The 20,984-nt window shown below is 36.5% G+C and overlaps 1 protein-coding gene across 5 annotated transcripts; it reads right to left on the bottom strand.

The window, feature by feature from the left end:
- Positions 1-2: 2 nt before the first annotated feature.
- Positions 3-15,008, bottom strand: LOC118744464 (leucine-rich repeat-containing protein 10). 5 transcript variants are annotated; one of them, XM_036477493.1, is made up of 5 exons: positions 14,737-15,008; positions 12,307-12,841; positions 549-1,133; positions 288-476; positions 3-220 (listed from the first exon to the last, which is right to left on the bottom strand). In XM_036477493.1, the coding sequence occupies exons 2-5, from the start codon at positions 12,484-12,486 to the stop codon at positions 167-169; spliced, it is 1,008 nt and encodes a 335-aa protein (XP_036333386.1). In that variant the 5' UTR covers positions 12,487-12,841; positions 14,737-15,008; the 3' UTR covers positions 3-166. The 5 variants fall into 5 exon arrangements, with proteins under 5 accessions (XP_036333386.1, XP_036333387.1, XP_036333388.1 ...); XM_036477494.1 differs by having other exon boundaries at positions 14,769-15,008; XM_036477495.1 differs by having other exon boundaries at positions 14,798-15,008.
- Between the last annotated feature and the right edge of the window lie 5,976 nt (positions 15,009-20,984).

Raw genomic sequence — 20,984 nt, 5'->3', positions numbered from 1 at the left:
AATATCGCTTTTTTGTATAATTTTTAAAATTTGGAAGTTATCACATAATTTCAATACCAACAATTAGTTTAATTAAATATGTTTATGCAAGTATAGATAGATATTCAAAAATACATATAAGCATAAAGCAAGACGAAATTTGAGCTCAAGTCCGAATTGGGAGTATTCAAGTAAAGTTGGTTATGTATCGCGAAAGCTCTGGTATTAGCATGGAAATATCCTGCAAGGAGTAAGAAAAAGTTTATAAACCTCTTCATTGGTTCTCTTTTTTTTCCAAATTTACCCACCTCTAAGTCATTTTCTGGTCCACTCTCATCTGTTGTGTCTAAATCACTAGTCTCTATACTATTCTCCCAATCAGAGTTTGCATCACCCTCTTCGTCATCATCGTCCTCACTCAGCTCGCTGGCACGCATTGCTAAGCGTTGCTGCTCTGCAGCGTCCAGTCGCTCTTCACACTGTACATGCAAATGCTCCTGCAAATAAATGGTAAAAGAAAAACACATTTTAATTACAATTCCATTACTCTTTGCCATTCTAAAGCTCACCCTCAGTTGTCGTCGTGCTTCTTCCTCATCGCAAATTGGATTTTCGCTGAGGTTGAGCACGCGCACAAATCGTGTATTGAAGAGATCTTCCGTAGCCGGCATTGTTTCTATGCGATTGTTATTCAGAAAAACATATTGCAGCTTACGCATGTGTCGCAGGCAAGCCGGTACGCTGGTGAGGTAATTATTCTTGAAATTCAAATGCACCAACTTCACGAACCCATCCATTGTGGCGGGAACCTCAGTCAGTTCATTCGATTCAAATGTCAGCCAACGCAGATTCGTCAGCCGACCTATACTGTTTGGTAGTTGTTTCAGTTTATTGCCACGTGCGCCCATTGTCTCGAGTCGAGTACAATTGCCGATCTCGTCTGGAATTTCTAGTAGGCCCGTATTATTGCACCAAAATGTTTCGAGTTGTGTAAGATGACCGATTTCCGGTGGCAGTTTGTCTATTTCATTACAACTAAGATTAAGTACGCGCAGGTTTGTCAGCTGGCAAATAACCATGGGGAAAGCATCAAGACGATTGTAGTCCAATGTTAGCACCTGCAGGCGTGACAAATTGGCAACAATGGATGGCAACTGAAAGGAGAGAGAAAGAATAGGATAATTAAATGAGACTAAGCAAATGCTTTTCATTACATTTTCAGACCTCTTACTCGATTTCTTCAAGTAAATTTAAAAAAAAAGGTCTGAGATTTTAAGAAATAGCAATTGCTAACTTTTTATTCATAAGGCACATTCGAAAGCCATTCAGAAGGAATTGCACACAAAATTCCATACAAAAAATTTTCAATTTTCGATTTTTCCAATTTTCAAATTTTCCGACTTTCCCGGAGGGATTTCCCAAAATTTTCTTTCGTAAAAACCTTATCCTGACAATTACGAACAACTAAGAGAAAATGTTTGCCAAATCCGCCCAACCGTTCTCAATTTATGAATTACTATACATTTTTCACACCATTTTTATATATGGCTCATTCCACGGTGACGGGTGTGACATTTCAACTCACATTTTAAGGGTTAATTCTTAAACTGTAATACGAAATTCTTTAAAACGAGTATTTTGTAATAGGGTTCCGAGATATACACAATGCCTGGAATAAAAATTCCAAAAAACAATTTAATCCGAACGAGTTATCTGAATTTTAGTCACTGTGACGGGTGTGACGAGTACGCAAACCAAATTACCTACTCCTTACTTGCATCAGAGTTTTTCTGCTAATTATGTCTTCTGCTTATGGTTTTAAATAGTTCGTTGTATAGTTAAATAAACATTCTCAACATTTACGCCAAAGTTGCTTGCCGCTATTGGAAATTATATGTTCCAAATTCAACTGTGACGGGTGTGACAAGTTGAGCATGAATACATAAATACACATTATTAGACAACTAAGCTAAATTTATTTCTCAAAAAATCGGATTTTACGAACACATACAAGATTCTGCCACCTAAAGACGGGATAATCCTTGATCGTACTCTTCTTCTCCATTGTATGTCTTAGTAATTGTAAAGTACCTTATTTTTAAATAGTATGAGGCTATTGACCTGTCAAACCGAGGCCGTTACCTGAAAAAACCGTTTCAGATACTTTTTTGCCCTGACAAGCGAAGTAATGATATCTTTTTATCCGTGACAGCATAGCTTAAGTCTTCCCATCGCTCGAGCAACATATCTTTATGATTAGCTTTATCATCGCTGATCACAAACAGATATATGACACATTTCAGATTAGCTGATAAGTAACGGTAGCAGTCCCTGGCCGAATTTATTGAAGTTTGTCAAACTTTAAATTGTGACGGGTGTGACATGTGACGGGCGTGACCAACATAATCGGTTCTTTTTTCGAAAATAAAAGCATAAAAATACTTAAAAGCAATTCGCACATATTTCCCTGTGTCACAGCGTTACTTTCGTCAGCTTTTTTACACTGTCCAAGATGTGTTTTCCTTCAAAAAAATAAAATATTTAGTACTTGCCCGAAAAATTTGAAAATTACGCCGTTACAATGCTAACGAATTTGTCTCTCCACTGACGGTTTAAACAATGCAAAAAAGGTAATAGACTACGAAAATCAGTCTTGTAAATTTTGAAAAAAATTAACTCTCATATGGGTTTGTAAATGGTACAACCTTAAGTAAAAAAATATCGGATTTTGAGATAAATTTCAGAATTTTGGCTTTCAGTCTTGAAAGTTAGACTTATTTACTCTTACTTACTAGAAAAAATACAGTCATATTCTTTAGTTTATTTTCGTTTCATTCGGTATCGATTACCGTGGAATGAGCCATATATAGATAGATAAACACAAAATTAAAAATATGTACATATGTATACATACAATAAAAGTTGGCTCTTTATTTCCGGGCTGGGACGTGTCCCGTCGTGCCGGGCCGGGTCGGGCCGGGCCCCACAAAAATTCTTAACGTGCGGGCTCGTGCGTGTTTTTGAAAATTGATTTTGCACTCGTGCCGGGCCGGCCTGAAAATTTAGGCCCGTGCCCATCTCTACTGTAAAGTCATTTTAGAGGTCGTGTGTGTCGTTTTTATTGCCCAAGGTCTTTTCCAGGAGTCAACGCGCACTAGAATTCCAACATACAGTCGCTAGTCTTTTCTAAAACCATAATGGTAAGATCTAACAGGGTGGTTGGTTATCGACTTATGTCCTTCTCACAGCACTGCAAACAAGGCTTTGTATGCGATATAGCGTTGCCACTCAATTGAATCATCCGATGTGTCCGATTAAGAATGTCACTCTCAATATAAAAAATTTGTGTTTGGGCAGTTAGCTTATGACGAAGTAATCAATTTGATTTTTCGCTCCTTAAACAGGGTGCAGTAAAGGATCATGTGCTTGGGTGTTACACATGTAGTTTATTGTTCGATTTCTAGTGCCTTGTCAGACGTATTGCAAGGCAGGTTCAATTTTCCGGCTGTACGAAATATATCTTCTTTACCTACATGCATATGCTTACGTTTCGCATCTATTAGACTTGTACTCAGACATTTTTAGAAAAGATCGAAAATTTATTTAAAAAAATGTGGCTTTGCAAAAGAAAAAATCGCAGAAATTGTTGGAGCATAAACTTTGTTTCCAAAATATACAAGTACATTATAGTTCAAGCCTTTTAGGTCTAAATCCAGAGCATCAAAAGAAACTGTGTAGCGAAAACACGAATAACAGAGGACCACAAACCCATCTAACCCTGAAACACCAGGTGTCCGTTTGACCCCATCTGGTCAGCATTAAGGGCAATTCTAAAAACTTCATCGCTAAAAAACTAAGTCAGGGTTCCTATAGGTTTCAGTGATCGCTGAATCCAAATCTGGTGTCCTTGAATTGTCCTCGGTCCTGATCTGAATAGATTAAACGGACTCAGAATTCAAATTCAGCGATTGCAAAAACCTATATGTATCTGTTATAGTCCGTTTACATGGATTCTATAGGTTTAACCTTGAATTGACCTTGATCCTGACCTGAGCAGTAAGGTCAGCGCATCAACAGAAACTGTGTAGCGAAAACATGGATAACAGATAACCACAAACGCCTCTAACCCTGGTACTTTCCAAAATAAGTTTTCGATATTTTCCGAAAATGTCTGAGGATAAGGCTCGCTCGGCCGTCCTCAGCTCTAAGCATTTGCAATTGGCTGTCTACCTTGCTCAAGTAGACTATATCACTTTTAAACCATTGGGATACCTCGAAAGATCCCATTTAACAATATTAAATCTCTTCCATAATGATCTGTAGTATTCTTTCTTGTTTAGTGAGGAACTTATTAATCACGGCACGAAACTCAATCGCCTCCTTAACTGATGTTTTCTTTTGGACTCATGTGTTGTCTATGCCGCAAAGCTCAAAGTTTAATGATCTTATGACAGAAATATAATATTTTTAAAGATATAATATTATTACTTAAAGATACTACAATTACTGTAGAGGGGCGTTAGTTGAATGGGATTTTGGGGCCGTGCGAATAGGTGTTGTCAGTCATGAGGTGACTGTCCGCATGCCGGGCACTCATTGAGCGGCGCTGTATTTATCCTGCTCAAGTAGACGTTTAGCCTGCTGCAATATGCAGAGTGAAGTTGGGCTATGGTGGTGCGAGTCTCCTGAGCCAAACGAAGTTCTGTCTCGGCCACATCAGGTGACTGTGTTCTCAAAACGGCATTCACAGGTCGGGAGTCGGTGTAGGCCGAGAGCAACTCCCTGTGATTCCGTTTATGGTCTGTCGGTACGATGTCGAGTCCAGAGGTTGTTTTATGAACCTGTGGACTTCGTGTCGTTAGTTCGTATAAGTAGGTGCCTTCTGACGTGCCTAGACGAGGGCTCTGCAGGTGTCTTTTCGGATTCCCACGTCTGTGGCCTACTAGGAATTGCTTACAAAGCATTGTTTCGTGCTCCTTGGCAGGGAGTATTTGACCGTCGTCATGTAGGTGGTGATGTGGCGACATCAAAAGGTATCCAGTAGCTGTCCGGAGTGCCGTGTTTTGGCAGATCTGCAGCTTCGTCCACTGCGTGCTGCTTGTCCCCGGTTACCACATGGGCGATGCACATTTGTATACCGGCCGGAGAACAGATTATCGAAGGTAACTCCGAGTATTTTTAGCGTTACTCACCGTCAAAATTGGTTCGCCATCGACGTGAATTCCCAGCTGTAGTACGCACAAATCTCATTATCGTTATCAATATAAAATATGTATGTATGGGAGTGAAACTAATTAATTTGATTGTTCAGTTGTGTTTGTTTCTAATTTTAGATTTTATTAGAATTTCAGTTATCTCTGGTCGAAGATTAAAAAATTAATTAAAATGCACTTCATCAAATAGCGTAAAACGTCATCGGAAGATTTTACTGGAATACGAGCTTATTTAATTGAACAATGTTCATAAGGATAGTCTTAGCCTGTAGGGGACGCTACGGAATAATAGGACCTAAAGAACTGGGCAAATATTATGCCAATGAGTTGTCTATCGCTAGGCACAGCGTTGTGATAATTCATGGCGGATGGAAAATTATGTACCTTACCCTCTGAATTTACGAAACCATATAATGATATAAGCATGTTAATCGCATAAAAATACAACGATTGCGCTGGCTTGGCCATGTTGTACGCATGGATAATGACTTTCTAGACAAAAGATCCTTCAACTTGGCACCTAGCGATGGAAAATGAAAGTAAGGGGCCCGCTAACATAGTGGAAGGACCAGGTACACAGACGCTGTGGCAGTACCTGTCTGCACTCGGGATAAACAACTGAGTGAGAAGAAGTACATACGTACACACATGCACACATATTTATTTACAAAACCATCAAGAATTTCGCAAAAAAAAAATTTACCCACCGAAAAAAATTAACATGACTCGGGTTGAGGCTCTTGGAATGTATACTTGTGTACAGCTTTATTACAATACATACATATATCATCACAATCATACTAGAAGCATAGACAACAGAAGTTGTGCAATCCTATTTTCGGACATCCGTTCTATTGTTGTACGTTCCAATTCCAGTCCATTACACTGAGCTTGTGGCCATGACCTTCTCAACAAAATAGTAGCCAAATGCAGTCGATATTTGCGTACTCGTGCCAGTGTTGCCAAACATGCGCTTTTACTACCAAAACTGGTAGGCTTTTTCCATTTGGTAGGTTGGTAGGCTAGATTGGATTTTGGTAGGTTCCGCGACAATGAGTAATAGTTATTTGCGAAAAATATAAAATTTAACATACTATGTATCTCCTAACATTTTAGCAACCTTGTTTACACGAATATTTCACCGATGGAGTCCACCTGACAGAGACTTCATGGTAGTAAGACCCGTTCTCACATATGCGGCACTGGCATGGTGACCAAAAGCTACCCAAGTAAAGGCGGGGTCCACCTTTAGCAAGCTGCACCGACTTGGAAGCTCACATTAACGTAACGCTGTGGTGGGTTCCGGGACATTAAGGGTTTGAAGGCAAGCAAAGCTGACTGTCTCGCAAAGCGTGGAGTCCAAATTTTGTTTTGTTTTTATTGTACTAGCTGTGTTTTAGTTTTTCTAAATGTTATGGTATCTACATTTTTAATAAACTTGACATTAAAAATATTGGCGCATATTCATAGTCATATTTAGTTCACAACTAAGTCGAAACTATCCTAAGTTACAACTAAAGCTATTCATAGTCGCCGTAGTTTCGAATTTTCTGGCTAAGTACCAACTTAAAATTTAGTTTCGGCCGCAGCTGCAATTAAGTCGTAACTAGGAAGAAGTATTTTATTAAATTAAAGAAAAAATACGAAATATGTAAAAATTAAGTTGGAAGAGCGTGATTTTGATAATATTGAATGATCTCCAATTGAAATTTACAAAGGGCGATCCATTTGAATCGGAAGATGAAATTAAATGCGTATTACAATTCGAATAAGGATACATCACAATTTTATAATTGGAATGATTTACATATATAAATGCTAAAATAATAAGTAAATTTCAAGCGTAAACATAAACATGCAATGAAAGTAAAAATTACATAAACGGATGATCAAACTTGACATTATTTAATAAAAATGTAATTTTTCCAAAATATCGTAAAGAAAAATCGATGCATTTTCACACTCGCTTTGCAATATCGTAAAACTAAGTTAAAACTACTTAGTAGACGTCTGAAATGCGACTATGAATAGAAGTGAACTTTAAGTTGGTACTTAAATTTAAGTTGCAACTTTATTAGTTTCGACTTAGTGGCTGGACTATGAATACGCGCCATTGAAAACTTAAATAAAATTTTGGTAGGTTTTGGTTGATTTTGGTAAGAAAAAATGTGACCGTGGCCACACTGACTCGTGCACACATTTATACTTATGTATATGTATGAATTTATTTGCACCATTGATTCCCAAAGTGGTCCAGGTAGACCCCCAGGGGTCCACGGAAGACAGGTGTCTACGTCGGCGTGCAAAAAATATGGGGGTCCACGAGTTGTAAGTGGCGGTCCACGAAAATTTATCTGGTTTCGATAGTAAAGAACCAAAATGGTTGCTTGATAGCCTATTTATTTAGCTTTATTTTTGTTTAGTGGTGTATAGTACTCTTGACGCACTTGCGAACTTACCGTCACTTGTGCCGCCTACAGACTAAAAAGAAACAGATGTTGCTATAACATTGAGTGAGGCGATGCGGAAATTTGAGCACATGTGTCTTTTCAATGATACAGGATTTACGCCACCATTACCTTTATTGCAGAGACTCTAGAGAGAGAGTTCCCCGAAGGGCAATGCTGGTTTAATTTCAGCACTGAGCACGCACTCGTACATTGTCGAATCTTCACTGATAGCTCCAAAACTGACTCAGGGTCAGGATCTGGAGTATTTTTCGAAGTTAATGGGGATAAGCTTCACTTTTTCTTTTGAGGAATATGCTTTGGTCTTCCAGACTGTGGCATTTGCAATCCCCAAAGCCATAGACTACGTGGTGGAAAATAGGTGTAGGGGAAGGAGCTTACGTGTCTACAGGTACAGCCAAGCTGCACTTAAGGCATTGGCCAGCCCTCTAAGTACCTCCAAACTAGTTCGGCAATGCAAGTCTCGACTAAATTGTGTTGGTAAACCAGATTGCTTTATAACGAGGTTGGTTTACTCTGCGTGCCGGGCAACTCGGGAGTACCCATCAGAAACTGGGTGGCTACTTCGCTCAGAAATGACTGGGAGCCATCGAGTGGATGCAGGTGGGCAAAACTCATGTTGCCTTCAATCTCTGAAGATCTATCTAGTTTTTTCCTCTCACTGAGAAGACGGGACTGCTAACTGGTTATTTCACGTGACACAAACATCCGACTGTGATAGGCGGAAATAACAACTCCATTTGCCCACCCTGCTTTAAAGAGGAAGAGACGGTGGAAAACTTTTTGAGCTTCTTGCTTGCTTGTTTGTTTATCATCGATTTATCTAGATTCGGTATTTTCTTTTTTGTCAGTTTCTGAATTTGAAGTTCGGCGTAGAAAGCTTTGCAGTTTTGTTGTTTCAAGCATGATACAATAATTTTAAGAAGGTAGTTTCACTTCTTCTTCTTATCCGCCATGTTAGCTATCTGACAGAAAACGTGTTTCGTATTTTTTTTTATGCCAACTTAAAAAAAAATATCCAACTTTCGACGTTGGAAAAATAAAACAAAGGAAAGCCAAACATATGTATATGTAAGTATAGAAATATTCTAATATTTTTTAATAATTTTCTTCATAAAAAATTATAAAAAGATTAATTGCTGCTTCCGTGGATATTGGAACACACGGAATAGATGTAAGGATACGGCTATAAGACCCATAGTAGGGCTGGCTTGTGGTGCAATGGAAAGACTAACGAGCCCAACTAAATCGGCGGCCGATAAAGTCCGTGGTGTGCGATGGATCTAAAACATTTTAAACAAGAAATATTGCCATCACATTTTCGTTTTTATGATTTTTATTCATGTGATTAGCGGGTGGCAAGAATGTACATATGTATTAAATACGTATATGCATATTAAAAATGAAGTGAGCAGTTACGAAATACATATATAAATCTTTACATGTTCTGTTAAAAAATATTTGAAATAACAAGCGAAGATCCCCAAGTTCTATATCGTAGAAGTGGCCACATTGCGCGTTTGTCACAGACGCGGTTTATGTCAAAAATTTTGAAGTGAAACTACCTTCCAATGCATGTCAAACAGGTAGTAGCATTAGAGCAAAAACCACGATTGAGAGAATACAAAGGTTGCGCCGATCTCGGACCGCTATTCCTCTCTTAACGAATTTGACAGAATCGTTGTTTGCATGACGTCACACTTGTGCAACTTGTTTACGTTTTCCTTGAAACATTTTTTCTTCTTCCATTCTTGCTCACGTTTTGGCATTTCTCTCTCGCAATTGCACCAGTGTGACGTCACACAAAAGTTATTCTCAAAAATCCTCTCTGATCGGCGCAATCTTGTATTCTATCATTCTTGAGCAAAAACCACATTTGCGTGTATTTCGTTTTTGCTTCTGGTATCGAAAGTGTCAAAAACTGTTCTAGTTTTTTTCTTCTAAATCAAATAGTGCCATGTGAAATACAAAAATAAAAAATAAAAAATTACATTGGAAAAAAAATTCAAATTGTAGCAACTTTCTTTCTTAGTAAATTTGTTTGCTTCTCGAAACATTAGGGGTATTCTCCAAATCATTGCACGTAGCACGGATTGCATGGATTGCATAACTTGCAAACACGCAACAACAAAATACATGGGAAGCAACATTTCCTATCGCTGCAAAATATGCAACGTCGAAACCCATGTATATATTTTGCGAAATAGCATAGCAAGATAAATGCGACCCTATGCTAGTTGTTATGTTGTTGGAATTGCTACAGATTTCTCTCATTCCTCTCATCTCGCTCACTTAATTTTTTTTTTTTTTGTTGTCTCTTGTTATTGTATTTGATACATAATTTCGCTGCCTGCTACCCTTTGTTACACTTTGCAATGGGGTGCTCTCGTACTCTTCGAAATTTGGAATAGTATTTTTGCATTTCGTGCAATCCGTGCATCGTGCAAGACTTCGAGAATACCCCTATTGATCCATCCTTTGCAAGGCCCAGTAATCAGCGGTTGAGCTGCTGAGTTAGCCGAACATTCCAAAAGCTGCTATTCAATCGTTTGTTTTGTATGGAAAAAGGTTTCACGTGCAAATAGATTTTAACAATTTAAAATTTTTATGAGAATAAATTCAAAATATTTGACATTTTCGATACCAAATAATTTGAAAAAAAAAAATCAAATCAGTTGCCCTAATGATACTACCTGTTCAATGTGCCTTGCTACTTTCTAAAAATTATTAGGGGTATTCTCGAATTTCGAAGAGTACGAGAGCACCCCATTGCAAAGTGATAGCATGCATGAGTAGCAAGCAGCGAAATTATGTATCAAATATAATAACAAGAGACAGCAAAAAAAATGAAGTGAGCGAGATGAGAGCAATGAGAGAAATATGTAGCTTTTCCAACAACAAAACAACTAGCCCATGGGCGCATTTATCTTGCTATGCTATTTTGCAAAATATATAACTTATTAAATCCGATTTTTTTTACGTTGGGCGCCACTTATTAAATCCGAATTTTTTAAATTAAAATTGAAGTTTTCCGTTCGGTTACAAATTTTATTCTCAATCGATCTCAAGGCACATAAATACAGGTAGAAACCAAAATGACATTGCTCTCATGAGAACCAAACCTTTAAACTTCAACTTGGTTTTCTTTTATTTCCTATATTTCGTTACGCTTTAAATGTCATGTCGTTTGATTTTTGTTTTTTTTTTTTGAATATTCGTTAAAAATAAATTTTAATTAACATTTGAATTTTTGTAGTGTTGTGCGGCTTATACTTAGTGTATGTGTTAAAAATGCAGCACCTGAAGCCTTGTTTTTATGTGGTGTTAAATATAAATCAGAGGCCACTAATTTTTTAACGTGCCTCAATGTCCTTAGCGTAAGAAGCGTTGGGAAAGCAGCTGTGGGGTAGAGCTGCAGCGAAATACCTTGCTGTGCGTTAAACATTTTAAAGCAGCAGATTTCATAAATGCACCGGGAGGTACAGGAAAGGCACGTTTGATGCCAAGTGCTGTTCCTATGACCCTTATGGCGGAAAGTCCCTCCAACAACACTGCAACTCATAAATCAAAGACAGAAAACAACAAACAAATTAACAAATTTTAACTAAAGAAAATAAATAAATAAAATTAAACTTCAAATTTACTTAAAAACGTCAACCAGTCAAATGGAATTTTTTATTTTTCCTTACACACGCTCATTTTTATTTTTACTCTCCCGAAAACTTTGACTTTTGTAGGTTTGATGTCAATTTGGCTTCTACCTGTTTTTATTGTACCATGAATCGATCTACAAAATTTTCCATTATTTATAGCACAAAATTTTCAATACAAATTTCTAAGGTTGTTTATTTTCTATCCAAAACAGTGATCGTATAGAAACAGTAGTTTTCCTAACAAGTGAAATCACTGCCAAGTGAATTCATTGATGTACCTTAACTTATACATGGGCTTCGACGTTGCATATTTTGTTGTTTCCCATGCATTTTGTTGTTATGTATTTGCAAATTATGCAATCCGTGCTACGTGCAATGGCTTTGCAAGATTTGGAGAATGCCCCTATTGTATCATGGTATTTGAGCTGGCAATCATTGCACAGTCAAAGTCGCGAAACACATGTTTTTTTATTGTCCTAAAATACTTCAAAAAAGTACATATGTATATGTATCAGTTAAAGCTGCATCGAAATATAATTGTAAAAACTTTTCCTTTTCTTTAACGCGCGGCATTTTTTTTATAATTTAACATTTGCAATGCGGAGTTGTGATAGGTCGTTCATACCACTTTGTTCGCAACATTGCCATTTCGCCAAAAATGCCACTTTGCAACGCTTTATGCAAGGCGTATTTAACAAGGTGGTGTTGGCCGTATATAAGTAAAAAATTACACTAACAAATTATACGCTCATGTCCATACTGTCATTGGTATGAGTTACAACAAACACATCATTTTGACGTAATGGCCTCCACGGCGAAAAACTCAGCTGTCGCCCCAACACCACCTTGTTTAATACACCTTGGCTTTATGAATCCCACTAATATTTTACCATGTGCACATACATAGGTATCTATTGTTTACAAACAGACAAGCGTTGCCTAATTGGCAGCTACTTATTCACATTTTCCAATTGGAATATTACGCATACGCACCTTTGTCAAGTGATTGTGGTTGAGGAAGAGCTTCAGCAATATGGGGCACTTTTCCACCAAATCAGGAACTTCAGGCATCTCGAAACGTGATAAATTTAACGTAAACGATTTGTTGTCAATGGCATCCTCGCATATGGCCAAGACGTGATTGTGACGAAAGAACTGATATATCATATTCATGATGATTGTTGAATAAGAATAATTAATAGACGCGATATGCGAAAAATAACACTACAAAATTTATTTATTTTCCATACAGATTTCGATTATGTAAATAATAGGTTGCTATTTCTATTAGCGTTTGTTGGCTTTCAAACAAATTTGTTGTTTTTTCACCTTTTCATTTTTCACAACTCAATTGGAAGCGCTTGATATATTTTTTTAAGTATTTTTGCTTGCGATTTGCTGTCGAACGAATATTATTGCAATCGCACACGTCAGCATTTTTATGATTTTTTATAAATTTTTGTAAAATTGTCGCACGATATTCACAAGTGCACGCTTGTGTAAAAAATGTGTAAATGAAAGTCGTGTGCTAAGTTGGTGGATACATATGTATGTATGTATATAAAAATGTATGTTTGTATGCATTTATGTATGTATGTATGTATGTAGGCGCTCGTATTTTTAGCCAACGACGAACTTTGCTTCACCCGGTGAAAGCTGCAGAGAATAACACAGAGCAATGTAACGACGAAGCTAACTGGTCGATGAAGCACCACTGATTGTGCGGGCATAGCACTAACAAGTAACCGACCGACCGAATGCGTATATAAACCTACGTGCAAAATAATAGCAAAAAAAAATATTAAAAATCAACGCGAATTCCTATGCACTTTATTATTTAGTATAAAACTGTATATCTATAAATTCTTTTTAAAGAGTGTGAAATTTTGGTCAAAAATTTGTTAAAATTAAAAAAAAAAATCCTGGCTCCGTTTTAGTTCTAAGAGCTCAGATGTGCATTTTTGTCGTAATAGGGCTACGTAAGCGTAACGGTTTAACAGAAGGGGAAAGGTTCCGTTCCTAGCATATATGTAGTTTAAAAGTGGACATTGTCCTTCCCCAGAAGGATGGGGCCAGTCGTATCATTTCTTCGTGAGTTTTGTAGTTGTCCTCAATATCTCGGTGTCTAGAACCAATAGGAGTTGTATTCTCAATACTTATAATGATGGGACACACCTCGTTTAGAGATCTACAACATTCAAGGCCGCTCCACATTGAACTTTCGCGTTGGCTTTGGCGTTGGCGTTGGTTTGACAGAACGCACGTTAAAAGTATGCTTGCTACAATGAACGCTTGGCAGTGAATGCTTGGGCCACTAAATTAACATACTAACGACAGATAAATTAATATTTCATATCAATAATTGCATTAAAAACGGTATTTCTTGCCCCCTTTTGATTAAAAAGGAAAAATATTTCACATAATTTTATTTATTTGCAACAGCTGACGAGCGACGCACGCGAAAAGATGCGAGTTGGCCATCTTTTTGCTTTGTGTTGGCGTGAGCGTTGCCGAATATTGGCTATGTGGACGGCTGCATTTAAATTCATGTATTCATAGTCAGCTGTTGAAGCGACGCCAACGCCAACGGAACGTCAAAGTTCTATGTGGACGGGCATTAAGTGAGAGAACTTGTGTTGTCTACGCATATGAGTCTAGAGCTTTCAGAGAAGCCTAAAAGCGACGTAAAAACAGAGAACGTGTCAGCTGACATAATCTATCTTATGAGTTCTGCGTGTTAACAAAGACTTACCACCGCATGACCGTGACGTAGATGTTGCTTCCCTCTATTTCTATCAACAGCAAACTTTCTACGTACTTCTACGGTAACGGCTCTAACTGTCAGCGAAGATAAAAACCTGTATTTGCTTATTAAGTGCCGAGTGGTCCCCTGGATATACAGCACCTCTACCTTTATACCCTATATATGTATATAATGAGCTATATTTTTATAAAAGTAATTTTTAAGCAAAAAACACAACCAACTTCAATGCTCATATAAAAATTTAGGAGTACTATTATTTTATTCATGATCCATTGATTGGAACTTAACCAAGTTCATATTGGGCTACCCTTGAGGTACTAATATAAGAATAATAGATTGGCGCTTAAATAATAGGGGTATTCTCGTAGCAACTTTTTTAAGTTTTATTTTTTGATGTTGCTCGGAAACTGGGCTCGAACCCAAACCTTTCGGAATGGTAGTGCGGCTACTAATCAATACACCACAGCCGTCGCCTTATCTACATATGTATGTACATAAAAAATATTCCGACGAATAAATAATCTCCTCCTTTTTTTGAAGTCGGTTAAACAAATAATGAACATTAAAAAACCAAAAGCAAAGTAGTCAACACTAGTCAAAATGTCGCACTGCTATTATTTTGCACTTAGTTGTATGCAAGTACATACATACATACATACATTTGTACTTATGGACTTTAATATTTAGCTACATGTGTCTCTCTTGAGTTTGTCATTTTACTTTTATTGCTCCTCTACATTTTTGCTAATCGAAAAAAACTTGTAGGGTGCCTATAATTATTTCCGGACACTTTATTTTTAATTAACAATCACTTAAATTTAATATTTGTATTTTATTTTAGCGATTAGCACACGCGCCGACTTCAACTGCTCGCACAGGTGTGTTAGCGAATGTGAAAATTGCTTTACTCAAAGACCCGTATCACTCAGGTTGGCAGTAGAGCACAACTCGGCTACGTATTGGGGTCAGTGTTGCCGCGCCGTCTCAAGAAAATGTATATGTATAGATTTTTATTTTCCATAAAATCAAACATTTATAATTTCAGTTTGTTGTCTAAATTTTTGGTGCATAAGTATTTTGCAAAGTATAATAAATAGTAATTAATATGTTACATTTGTACCTGTACACTCTAAAAAGTGCAACTTTGGAAACTTGCACACATTAAAAGAGGAAACTGGTTACCTCTCTAAGAGAGGCTCTCTTAATATACGCAAATTTGAACAACAAATTTTTAGAGTGTATTTAAAGTCTTTTCAGTAAAATTCATACAAATTTCCTTGAATAAATCAAATTTAGTTTTCTAAACAGTGTATTTTAAACGACACTGAGATTTTTTTTTTCTTTTTAACCGACTCCACAAAAAGAAGGTTATCAATTCGTCGGAATTTTTTTTTATGTATTTTACCGCATATCTTTGGACCACGTTAACCGATATGAATAATTCTTTTTTTTTTTAAGAGAAGATGTTACCAATCATTGTATCATGAAGAAACTAACGATAATCATAAATTTTTATATAAGAATTGCATTCGGTTTTTTTGCTTAAAAATTACTTGTTAAATTAAGAAATTAAAATTTGTGATATGAAAGAGATCACTACATTTTTACTTTATATATATATTAAGATCTTGCTTAAAGCACCATTTTTAGCTAATTAAAACAATTGCGCTTATACCTATTTTGGTGACCTCTCTTCATATGTTCATTACTTCGTTCATAAAATATAAAATGCTTTAATTTCACGCTTAGGTAGTGATTTTTAATACATTTAGAAAACCTAATGTTTTCTACCATCTTTAATGGAAATCGATTTTTGAACGAAAAAAACGTTATGGAAAATATAAAATTTTCGCCTATTTAAAAAAGTATCCATATTTATACTTATTGGAAAAAATAAGCATCTCGCAAAAATCCGTCTAAAAATTTATTCAATTGGATCTATTTAGAAACGGAATCCCTGGTTGGGGTTTGCCGCGGCGCCAAACTACGAAAGACGCATCGTGTAGTCCCATAGCTGCGACCAGTGTGGCCACTGCCTTAGCCTTTAAAGTATTCATAAAAAATTTAAAACTGTATCCACCGAAAAGGGCGGACATTTTTACACAGTACATCTATGGAAGAGAGACTCGGGCCCCTTAACAAACTTATTAACATGTAGTCAGTATTTTCCCATCCTTAGACACGGATTTGGGAAACAAAGCAGTTAATTGCAGCTTTTTGACATAAAAGCTGGAACTAACTTTAGTGTCGACTTAATTTTGACTATAACTACGGCCCTTTGTTTCCCAGATCTGACCGAAGAGAAGCCGCACAACGGCCCTCCTAGACGTGGTAGAAAGCATTCGGTCGCAAATTGATGAAAACAATGTTGCCTTTTTAACTCTCCTTGACCATACCAAGGCTTTTGATTCAGTTGACCACTGCATTGATGAGATCTTATCTTGGCGACCGAACTCAGGCAGTTAGTATCGGCGACAGAAAGTCTGATTTTCTTCCCGTAGTCAGAGGAGTCCCACAAGGCTCTATTATTGGTCCCTTGTTATTTGTTTTGTATGTACATGACTTACCTAATGTTCTAAAATATTGTAATGTTCACGTTTATGCTGATGATGTCCAATTATATGCTTTTTGTCCGGCCAATCGTACTGATATTTGTATTAAAAACTTGAATTCTAAATTGGCTCGAGTAAGTGAGTGGGCTTCTAAAAACGGTCTGTGCCTGAACCCGGCCAAATCCAATTGCGTCGTAATACATAGAAAGTCCTTAAAAACGAGTGAGCTAGATGAAATCAAATTGGACAATTCGGTCATAAAATATGTCAGCGCGGCCAAAAATCTTGGCATGCTCTTCAACAATAAGCTGACATGGTATGATCATATCTTTAGCACAGTAGGTGAAGTGTATGGAATGCTCCGTACACTCTGGTTGTCGCAGTACTTCACTCCCTTAAATATAAGACTCAGTGGCGGATTTATCGTACAGGCAACATAGGCTGAAGCCTAGGGCGGCAGAATTAAGGGGCGGCAAAATTTAAGACAGCTAAATTAAAAGAAAAAAATTTATTTGGATTCAGCTGCACTTGAAATTGTGTTTGTGTCTGTAAAATATTATTAATGATTCATCTCATTCAATACAATTCAAAATTAGAATTACGCTGCGAATTTTTCCTTAGTATAGCAGTCGTTGAAATTTCCATTTAACTTTCATTCACGCGGCTTAGAAACCTGACGGCGCGCCTGCGCGTGACGCAAAGAAACAGCCGACACGCTGCCCCGGGAACTAGAATCATCTAAAAGGTTACCACACTTGACAACACTGCCGAAAAACGAGCGTGCATTTTCGAGAAAATTCTTGATTCCAAGCCCACCAGTTTTTCATAAGTGTATCATAACGTGAATAATCTGAAGGTCAGCTTCCGTCGTATGTCAAATTAGGCTGTGTATCTGTGTATGGTCTTCTGTTTGTCTTGCGCGAGGTCAAAAAATCTTCCGGATGAGCGATTTTATTTTGTATACTCGCATAGCGCTACTTCAATGTCCTGATAATTGGATTCTACTTGTCCAAACCTCTAAAGCATTTCAGTGCAGAATACATCGTGTTTTACTATATTGTAATAAAGCACTGACAATAACAATCATATTTGATATATATATATATTTTTTTTTTTTCGTGAAAAAAGGGCGGCAAGTTATGAATTGCCTAGGGGCGGCAAATATTTAAATCCGCCACTGATAAGACTACTCTTAGCCAAAGCGTACTTAATACCCACGCTCCTATACGGATGTGAGATTTATGCTAATTGTGACGCTGCTTGTAAGCAAAAGTTAAATGTTGTCTATAACAACATTGCAAGATACGTGTTTGGGTTGAAAAGGCTTGACCACGTAGCATCATATGCTGAAAAGTTGCTTAGTTATCTCCTACGAAAACCTGTTAAAAGTTAGAACACTACTGACCTTGCATAAAATTATATACACAAAGGAGCCTCAGTATCTATATCGAAGACTTCAATTTCTTCATTCTTCGAGGTCAGTACTTCTGGTACATACTAAATATCGTTTTCTTATATCTGAACGCCAATTCTTCATAAATTCGATTCGTCCTTGGAACTCACTCCCCATTCGACTTAGGCTATTAAATAACGCACTGCACTCCAAAAACGAATTAACCAGTTTTTATAATAACGTATAAACATAAATTAATGTACTTTAAACTGAACAAATACTTAATTCAAATAATATATGTATATATATATATATTATTATTTTTTTATTGTATTGTCTACAACCTGTCTACTACAAATCAATTCCATCTATACATTAACTACAATTTAAAACTAATTTTGTTTTTAGATTTAGTTATTTATGTATGGTGACTAACACTATAAAATAATTTGTTTAATTGTTGTGCTAGGATTAAAATCAAAATAAATACAACTACAAATACAAATACAAATACAAATTAAAAAATTACTCAAAAACTTGTATTTGTCTATAAATTACGCCTTCAAGAAAAATTTATTTTCCGCCTTGTTTGAATTCTCTCTTAACGACATAAAACTAAAAATTTAGAATTTATAAGTTATTTTTAGTACAGTGAAGTTATTGTTGAAAATTCTGCATGGTTGTCAACTTCCTTTGAATGCTAAGAGAAGGGTTGCTCGGGATGTAAAAGTTGATTTTTTCGTATTTTAAAATTTGCAAACTACTTTGTGTTATTAACTGCACGTTTATGTAGCTAAAAAATTAATTTTTCAAAGTGACAAGAATAAAGGAAAATTTCTTGCTTGGAGGATGAGCAGCCAACTGTTAAATATGTTATAATAGCTCGTACATAAATAAAAAAAAAAATTCCTTATGGGAAAAGGTATCCAAATTTACACTGAGGAAAAAAACGAAGTATCCCTCAAAATTTAAGGCGAAATGTATCCAATTGGATAATATGTATCAAGACGGCAACACTGGCTGCGACAGCGATAGTACCTAGAGCCTGCTAGACTCATGCTATAGCTTTTAAGTACATATGTACTACATACATACAAATGTATGTACATATGTATATGGAGCTTACGAACACTAGTTATTGTTGTGTTACGTCCACCAAACAATTTGTTGCAATTTTTTACCGATATCGTTACATCGCGTCTAAAGAGTTTTCCCAAACCGGAACCGATTTCTTTCCAAAATTGTCTAAAATTTCGTATAAGAGGGTTGAGACGACTTCAAAAAGAAATACCTTAACGATTCCGTAAGGTATGGTCTTAACTAAATCGAACCGAATTTGTCGGTACGAAATCTTTTTGCGAAATTGTTTAGAAATTTTCCAAGCGAAATCTGTATACATACATATGTACATTAGACTGCATCACCAAAAAAGTTGCGGTTTTCCGACGGGATTACAAAATTTATTATATTTTAAGACGTCCATCAAAAAATGGAGTTTTTTATGAATAAAAATAGTTCATTAAAGAACTTTTTGAAAAAAGTTCCCTCAGATGACAAAAGAGATTAGGCTTAAAAAATCTGCATAAAAATATTTTATAGTTCCAATGGAAAAACAGTACCGATTTTTTTTGGGGAGTGATGCTGTCTAATGTACATATATTGCAGCGTAAAATTTAATCTTTTTTATTAGTTCATACAAATAAATTTGTATTTATTATCAAATGCATTTACATATGTATAATTAAACCAAGTATATAAAAAATAATTCACTTTATGTGTTCGCTCTTTTTGATTGTTTAGTTTTTCTCTCCTTGGCGCCACTAAACAATTTTTTTATTGCTTCATCAATTTTAGAATAGTGCTTTTGTTGTATATTCTCCATGAATGAATCCTCATGTAGTATAAAGAAAATAATTAGATATTTGAGAGTTCTGTAGACTTTAAGTTGCCAAAAATAAAAATTCGATAAAATATAAAAAATTTTTTTCCCCAACTTTAACTATCTCTGGTGAAAAAAAAATGTACTGAGCTATAACTTTACATTACATAAAAAAAATTGTTCATTTAATAAAGATTTCAGAAAGGTACCACTCTTACTGTTTAGAATAGAAAAAAAGTTATAGCCGCTTTTATGGGCAAAGGACCGAGACACGCTAGAATGTATTTAATAGATTTAAATTTAAGTTGCTCTTGTTACCGACCGATGACATACTAAATAGTACAAAGGTACATTATTACCTGCTCCTGACATTATTTTACGTTACTTACCGGAATTCGGACTAGAGTCTATAACAAGGGCCATATCTATCAATATTTTTTGTGAAGGATGGGTTCACGTGAAATAAAATATACATGAGTTGTTTGAATAAAAATGTATTCATTTATTGATAAAATATGCTCAAATTGGCGACCTTCTACTCTAAAACAAGCTCGGCACCTTTTAAGAAAATACGCTTTTAGAGATCTTAAACTCAATTGGGCTATCTCAGCAGCAGCTCCATTTATTTGTTCCCGCAAATGCTCTTCGTGTTGAATTGTTTTTGAATAAATTTTGGCCTTAAGACAGCCACTGTAGAAAAAATCGAATGGATTCAGGTCTGGCGATCGAGCAGGCCACGTGATTGGCGCGTATCGTCCAATCCATCGGCGAGGCCTTTACGCGTTGGCGACGGCGAGTACCGCAGACGATGGAACGATGAGCTGTATGAGCTTTACAACGATATGGACATAGTGCAGCGAATTAAAATACAGCGGCTCCGCTGGCTTGGTCATGTCGTTCGAATGGACACCGACGCTTGAGCTCTGAAAGTATTCAACTCGGAACCCGCTGGTGGTGGGAGAGGAAGAGGGAGGCCCTCAGTGCGATGGAAAGATCAGGTGGAGAAGGACATGACTTCACTTGGCGTTTCCGATTGGCGTCAATTGGCATAGAGGAGAAACTACTGGCGTGCTTTGCTGAACT

The sequence above is a fragment of the Rhagoletis pomonella genome, unplaced genomic scaffold (assembly GCF_013731165.1).
Source record: "Rhagoletis pomonella isolate Grant_MI unplaced genomic scaffold, Rhpom_1.0 Rhpom_scaffold_00008, whole genome shotgun sequence".
In the NCBI taxonomy this organism is placed as follows: Eukaryota; Metazoa; Arthropoda; class Insecta; order Diptera; family Tephritidae; genus Rhagoletis; species Rhagoletis pomonella.
The sequence above is the reverse complement of the archived record's forward strand: the minus strand, read 5'-3'. Positions and strand labels throughout refer to the sequence as shown.

Bases quoted from the DNA above. Each gene is read 5' to 3' on its own strand.
- LOC118744464 (XM_036477493.1), bottom strand. From the start codon at position 12,486: ATGAATATGATATATCAGTTCTTTCGTCACAATCACGTCTTGGCCATA. The intron at 1,134-12,306 runs GTGCGTATGCGT...CTCTCCTTTCAG, and splicing joins ACCACAATCACTTGACAAAG to TTGCCATCCATTGTTGCCAA. The intron at 221-287 runs GTGGGTAAATTT...TACTCCTTGCAG, and splicing joins GACCAGAAAATGACTTAGAG to GATATTTCCATGCTAATACC.